Consider the following 7,032-nt stretch of genomic DNA (forward strand, 5'->3'; position numbering starts at 1 on the left):
TGTGGTGGAATTCTGATTCTCCGAATTTCTGAATTTCTGAATTTCTGAGTTTCTGAATTTCTGAATTTCTGAATTTCTGAATTTCTGAATTTCTGAATTTCTGAATTTCTGAATTTCTGAATTACTGAATTTCTGAATTTCTGAATTTCTGAATTTCTGATTTCCTGAATTTCTGAATTTCTGATTTTCTGATTTTCTGAATTTCTGAATTTCTGAATTTCGGAATTTCTGAATTTCTGATTTTCTGAATTACTGAATTTCTGAAGTTCTGATTTTCTCATTTTCTGAATTTCTGAATTTCTGAATTTCTGAATTTCTGAATTTCTGAATTTCTGAATTTCTGAATTTCTGAATTTCTGAATTTCTGATTCTCCGAATTTCTGAATTTCTGAATTTCTGAGTTTCTGAATTTCTGAATTTCTGAATTTCTGAATTTCTGAATTTCTGAGTTTCTGAATTTCTGATTCTCTGAATTTCTGAATTTCTGAATTTCTGAGTTTCTGAATTTCTGAATTTCTGAATTTCTGAATTTCTGAATTCTTGAATTTCTGAATTTCCTGAATTTCTGAATTTCTGAATTTCTGATTTTCTGATTTTCTGAATTTCTGAATTTCTGAATTTCGGAATTTCTGAATTTCTGATTTTCTGAATTACTGAATTTCTGAATTTCTGAATTTCGGAATTTCTGAATTTCTGAATTTCTGATTCTCTGAATTTCTGAATTTCTGATTCTCCGAATTTCTGAATTTCTGAATTTCTGAGTTTCTGAATTTCTGAATTTCTGAATTTCTGAATTTCTGAATTTCTGAATTTCTGAATTTCTGAATTTCTGAATTACTGAATTTCTGAATTTCTGAATTTCTGAATTTCTGATTTCCTGAATTTCTGAATTTCTGAATTTCTGATTTTCTGAATTTCTGAATTTCTGAATTTCTGAATTTCTGATTTTCTGATTTTCTGAATTTCTGAATTTCTGAATTTCGGAATTTCTGAATTTCTGATTTTCTGAATTACTGAATTTCTGAATTTCTGAATTTCGGAATTTCTGAATTTCTGAATTTCTGATTCTCTGAATTTCTGAATTTCTGAATTTCTGATTCTCTGAATTTCTGAATTTCTGATTCTCCGAATTTCTGAATTTCTGAATTTCTGAGTTTCTGAATTTCTGAATTTCTGAATTTCTGAATTTCTGAATTTCTGAATTTCTGAATTTCTGAATTTCTGAATTTCTGAATTTCTGAATTTCTGATTCTCTGAATTTCTGAATTTCTGAATTTCTGAGTTTCTGAATTTCTGAATTTCTGAATTTCTGAATTTCTGAATTCTTGAATTTCTGAATTTCCTGAATTTCTGAATTTCTGAATTTCTGATTTTCTGATTTTCTGAATTTCTGAATTTCTGAATTTCGGAATTTCTGAATTTCTGATTTTCTGAATTACTGAATTTCTGAATTTCTGAATTTCGGAATTTCTGAATTTCTGAATTTCTGATTCTCTGAATTTCTGAATTTCTGAATTTCTGATTCTCTGAATTTCTGAATTTCTGATTCTCCGAATTTCTGAATTTCTGAATTTCTGAGTTTCTGAATTTCTGAATTTCTGAATTTCTGAATTTCTGAATTTCTGAATTTCTGATTTTCTCATTTTCTGAATTTCTGAATTTCTGAATTTCTGATTTTCTGAATTTCTGAATTTCTGAATTTCTGAATTTCGGAATTTCTGAATTTCGGAATTTCTGAATTTCTGAATTTCTGAATTTCTGAACTTTTGAATTCAGATTTTTTTGAAAATTATTGTGATTTACAGAGTAGTTCACTTCCCGTCTGAGAATGCCACTACTACCATACGCCCATCCACTATTTGGCTTCCAATAGTATTCCCGCAAACGCAAACTGCAAATGCCGCTTCTTCTGCATTATTGTTCAACTGTTAATTTATTTTTCAACTATTAATTTGATTTTAATTTCAAAATAAAAATGTATACTAAATTGTTGTTCAGCTCATAACTTTTTGCGCGAAGTATGAAAACAAAGCAAAAAAGATTTTCTATTTAATAAAAATTTGAAACAGTACTTTTTTCCAAAATTGTTCTCAAAAAAATTATGTTATATAGTTCATGTTTATACTCATTCGAACCTGCATGCTCAGCTGAATCTGAAAATCATTTTTTTTTATATAACCTAAAATTGACTAAGCTATGAACCTTTAAAAGTAGCCCTCTGCGTCTCTCAATCACTCATACTTGGTGACACATCATCAAAAACTGTGAGAAAAGGAATCTAAATCAAGGACAAGGACCGGAATTCAAAGGTTTTTGTTTGACTAAGGTTTTTATAACGCTAGAATACAAGACGAAGACTCACTAATCTTTGAGATATAATTGTTTTACAAGTCATGTAAGTTAACCAATAGTTACCTGAGAAGTGCCTCCTAATCGTCAACCTTGACCTCCAATATCTCACAGGGACCGAGACAAATAGGCTCAAAGTTGGCGACATGGGATACAGGGGCATTCTATTAGAGGGCTTACCATATTTAAAATTTGGAATGGTGTTCAAAATAATCAAAAAATATTTTCACTGTTCCTGGAAAATTTGAAAAGTGAAAGTTTAAAATATCTGGGATCAATCGACTCCAAATGATACAATTTAGAAAACCGAAAATTTCTAATTTTTTTTCTGTTTGGAGCAGTGAAAATAATGGAACCATTCTCTGTTTCTGACAATTTTGAAACAGTGAAAATTGGGATTTCTTTGATGACAAGACTTTTAGGTTATAACCTTGAGATTTAAAGGAATTCCAAAAAAACGAAAAAAATCCTCTAAAATGGCCCAAAAACAAGCGTTTTACGACAATTGTGAGCCGAATTACAGTCTTTTGCAATTTCAGGTGAAAGACGCAGACAACGAGAGCGGTCTCGTTTGTCAGCGTCTCTGGAAACTTCAAGTGGCCATAACTTGGCTCAAAAATGTCGTAGAAGCTTGATATTTAGTGGGATTTGTTTGTAATTTTATATTGAATCTGGAAAACATAAACTTGAAAATTTTGGGAGAAATTATTCATGTTTTTTTTTCGGCAGTGGTAATTTTATATGTCTTTTTCAGATTAAAAAACCCCACGTATTCTGCATATTTCACAATTTTCAGCTAATTTCCCAGGAACCGCTGTAGAAACCTGCAAATGGACAAATGGACCACCTGCCTCCTCACACCTTAAGTGGGATCACGGTGGCCGATCGTAAAAAAGAAAGGTGAGACACACAATGGGCGGAGCTAATTACCCTCCCAGATTTGGTTGGTCCTTTCAGCTATTCTTATTATCTTAGTTTCTTTATTCTGAGCAGTCTTCTATAATTTTTCCCCTTGTTTAGCATTCCAATAACCGTAAACACTTTAGTATAAGACCTTGCACTCCAAACCCAATATCTCAGTTCCTGTAAGAGATATCAAAAAGTGGCCAACTAATAAAATGTTATTAATATTATGATAAACATTTTATCAGTTGACCATTTTGTAGTATCTGTTAAGTAACCGAGATATATGGGCTCAAAGCACAAATGATATGTGGCCTTCCATTTGTGTTTACCTCATTCTTCTCTATTTTGTTTCAGGCCTATATGACTGACCAAAATCCTATGGACCCGATGAATAAGGACCAAGTACAGTATCCAGGTAAATTTTTTAAGAATCTGATTTTCAAAAAAAAAACGTTTTACAGTTCAAAATCTGCCAATTCCAGTGGATTTGTTTCGAGGCGGCGAACTCGGGCCCAATCTTTATCACACATTGTTTTTGATGAATTTTCAGAGGAATATGGTGAGAACTAAAAAAAATGAGTGCTCAGCAATTGCGCTCCAGGGCACACTTTTTGAGTGTTTGAAATTTGTTTTTAAATCCAGAAAAATGCCTATAACTTGGCTGAAAATGGTTCAATTTGAAAAAAACCTAGTTTTTACAGCTTTTCCTGTCAAGAGCTTCAAAATGAATATAAACATGACCAAGTTTGAAAATTTTCAAAATTTTCGCAATTTCAGAAAAATTACCATAACTTGGCTGAAAATTGAGCAATCTGAAAACTTTTTCAATTTTTGTGTTCAGTTCGTTTTGAGCTTCAAAATAAGTATGAACATGTCTATGTTCCTTGACATTAAAATTTTTGAGTCAGAGACGCAGTTTGTCTGGTTTCTCTGCGTCTCTAGCCGAAACAGAAAACTGATCATAACTTTGTTGATATCTGTTAGTTTCTGAAAATTCAAAATTATTTGACATTGGCAAGTCAAGAGCTTCAAAATGAGTATAAACATGACTAGCGGGGACGTGGCCTAACTTTTCAAATGGTGGCCTAGCAATTTCAAAAACTCGGCCACCATGAAATTTTTTGTTTCTTCATGGATTTTAGGGTAGTTTTTGATGAAGAACTCGATTTTGATAGTTAAAAAAAGGCAAATATCAAAGAAAGTCAGGGATTTTTGTGATTCAAACATTTTTTTCAGCTCCTCGCAAATCTGACGCCAAATTTATTGGGTTTTCCACCACTGATCCCTGGTTTCCTACCTCTTCCAATTCTGGCTACACCGCTGCTCATTCAGAATCCATCAGTTGAAGACATGGTGGCTCCAGATGACCTCGCCAACGTCGTCCATCAGAATCCATCTGTTGAAGACGTTCCAAATGTCAAGCAAGCTTCTAGATCTCCAGAAGATGAAGAACACCAGAGAATCAAGAAGCCATTGAACGCTTTTATGTGTTTTGCCAAGGAGCATCGGCCAAAATTGTGGGCGGAGCTTGGAACATCGTCTGCGGAAATCATCAAAATTCTGGGTCAAAAATGGCAAGAATTGTCCGTAGAAGAGCGAGAAAAATATGTGGATATTGCTCAAAAAGAGAGAGAAGAGCATAAAGTAAAGTATTCAGGATGGAAGGCTACTCGAAATTATCGATCGAAACCAAGGAAAAGAATGATTGGTGAAATTTTAGAATTATCGATTTCGAAATATTGATTTTTTGATTTTTTAAAGTTTTTCAGAGAAACGAAAGCCAGTAAAAAAGTGTCGTGCTCGCTTTGGAATGGAAAATGAACATCTTTGGTGTATCAAATGTTTGCAGAAGAAGAGATGTAGCTATCAGGAGTCGATTGATAACAATGCAGATGACAAAATGGGAATTCAGAATCAAAAACCAAAGATTTTGAATATATTGATCCAAAAATCAGTAAACTGACCATCAAGCAAGTATTGGCTTCGACCCCAATTTATCTCATCTTTTGTAAGAGATATGAAAAATTGGTCCATTGATAAAATGTTTATCATATTATTATTGATATTTTATCAGTTGACCACTTTTTGATACCTTTTACAGTAACCGAGATAAATGGAGTCAAAGTTAAGGGGTCCCTTTTTTTTGGTTTTTTTTTCATCTGACAAATCATTCTTTTTTTTTTGTTATAGTTTTTTAATGATTGGGAATTTTTGAAACAGTTTTTTTGATTTTGAACAAATTCTTACTTGTTTGAGTAATTGCTTAAAAAAACATTATCAGTGGTTAAAGTGATTTTTTCTCTGTTTCGAAAATTTTTGAAAAAGTGATTTTTTCAAAATTTTTTTGCTTTGAGCGACTTATCCATTTTTAAATTGTTTCTTAAATAATGTTTCACAAATTTAGGACAGTAATTTTAGAAGTATCCATTGTTTTCAGAACAATTGCGTTTGAAAAATTACATTTTTAAAGGTGGGGGGACAGGAGATTTTTCGTAGTTTTTTTGTAGTTTTCTGCGTGTATACACCCAATGCGCGCTACTTGACGACAGTTTTTTTGAAAAATTTTTCACTAGATTTCTTCAATGTTTGGTAACTTTTTCCCGATTTTTTCTTATTATTCGGCCATTCCATGATGTCGCCACATGAAAACAGAAAAAAAAACGAAAAATCACAGATGAGAATCGAATCCGCGATGCGCGATATGCAGTCTACCGTAACGGTGTACAACGCTTAATTTCACTCTGCGTACAGCGGTCCTCCTCGCCTTTATGTATGCAATCGGGCGATGGCTTCCTCTTTGCCCGCGTGGCTCAGTCGGTAGCGGCGCCGCACCCTCAATCCTCGCCCCTACAAGTTCAACTCCTCGAGGGGCATCTTTGAACGGAATTTCGAGCAATTCATTTTTTTTCATGTCCTCCCACCTTTAAGGTAAAGATATCTTTTTCATCCGAGAATATTAGAAATTGTTAATCATCATTATCAACTATCAATTTTAGCCTTTTCACAATGATAAAAGTAAAAAGGCAATTGAAAAAAAAACTATTTTTGAAACAGCAATTTTTTCCAGATTCTCAGTAACTTTCACTGTTTCAAAATTTTGCTGGAAAAAATTGAAATTTCTATTCCAATTTATTTGTGCATTCAACATTGGAAACTTCAAAATTATAAATATACATTTAGCTAGAAATTGAATCATCAAATCCAAATGAAACAATTTTGGAACTTTTTTAACAGTCAGGGGATCAAACACTAATCTAACCTATGACGTGAGGATTACTGTAGCCAAAGTGAACGGTGTAAACACCATCACGCGAAAATACACTCTCTCATCACAAAAAAAAACATTCCAGTTTCTACACATTTTTCTCTGTTTCACTAGTTATTCAGGTTCATGTTCAAAACTGATACTCCAGTACTGTCTGTTCAATAAAACGTGGGCGCGCCGCATCCGAAAAAGGGGGCGTTCCTGATACGCCCCTTTTTGCAACAGTGGCGCACACTTTTTCGGGGATATTTTTTTCGGAATTTTCAAATGTCATTTTTCACACTTTTTCTCATTGAAATTGAATAAAATTGAGATTTTAAAGTAAAATCATCCAGAAAACATGAGCAGCACACCACAACGAACTTTTCCCCAACCCCAAAAAGCCATCGCCGTCTAGGTATGAAGACACTGAAGCAATTCTGGATAAAATTGGTGTTTTCTGGATGGTTTTACATTAAAATCTCAATTTTATTCAATTTCAATGAGAAAAAGTGTGAAAAATGACATTTGAA

The 7,032-nt window shown here is 32.9% G+C and overlaps 1 protein-coding gene across 1 annotated transcript; it reads left to right on the forward strand.

The window, feature by feature from the left end:
• Nucleotides 1-3,615: 3,615 nt before the first annotated feature.
• On the forward strand, nucleotides 3,616-5,218 carry CBG23879 (the record flags this gene model as incomplete). The annotated part of the gene is made up of 4 exons (XM_002647920.2): nucleotides 3,616-3,670; nucleotides 3,717-3,814; nucleotides 4,492-4,963; nucleotides 5,025-5,218. 4 exons carry the CDS (start codon nucleotides 3,616-3,618, stop codon nucleotides 5,216-5,218), a joined length of 819 nt encoding a protein of 272 aa, XP_002647966.2.
• Between the last annotated feature and the right edge of the window lie 1,814 nt (nucleotides 5,219-7,032).

Source organism: Caenorhabditis briggsae, assembly GCF_000004555.2.
Source record: "Caenorhabditis briggsae complete genome, chrIV, whole genome shotgun sequence".
NCBI lineage: Eukaryota > Metazoa > Nematoda > Chromadorea > Rhabditida > Rhabditidae > Caenorhabditis > Caenorhabditis briggsae.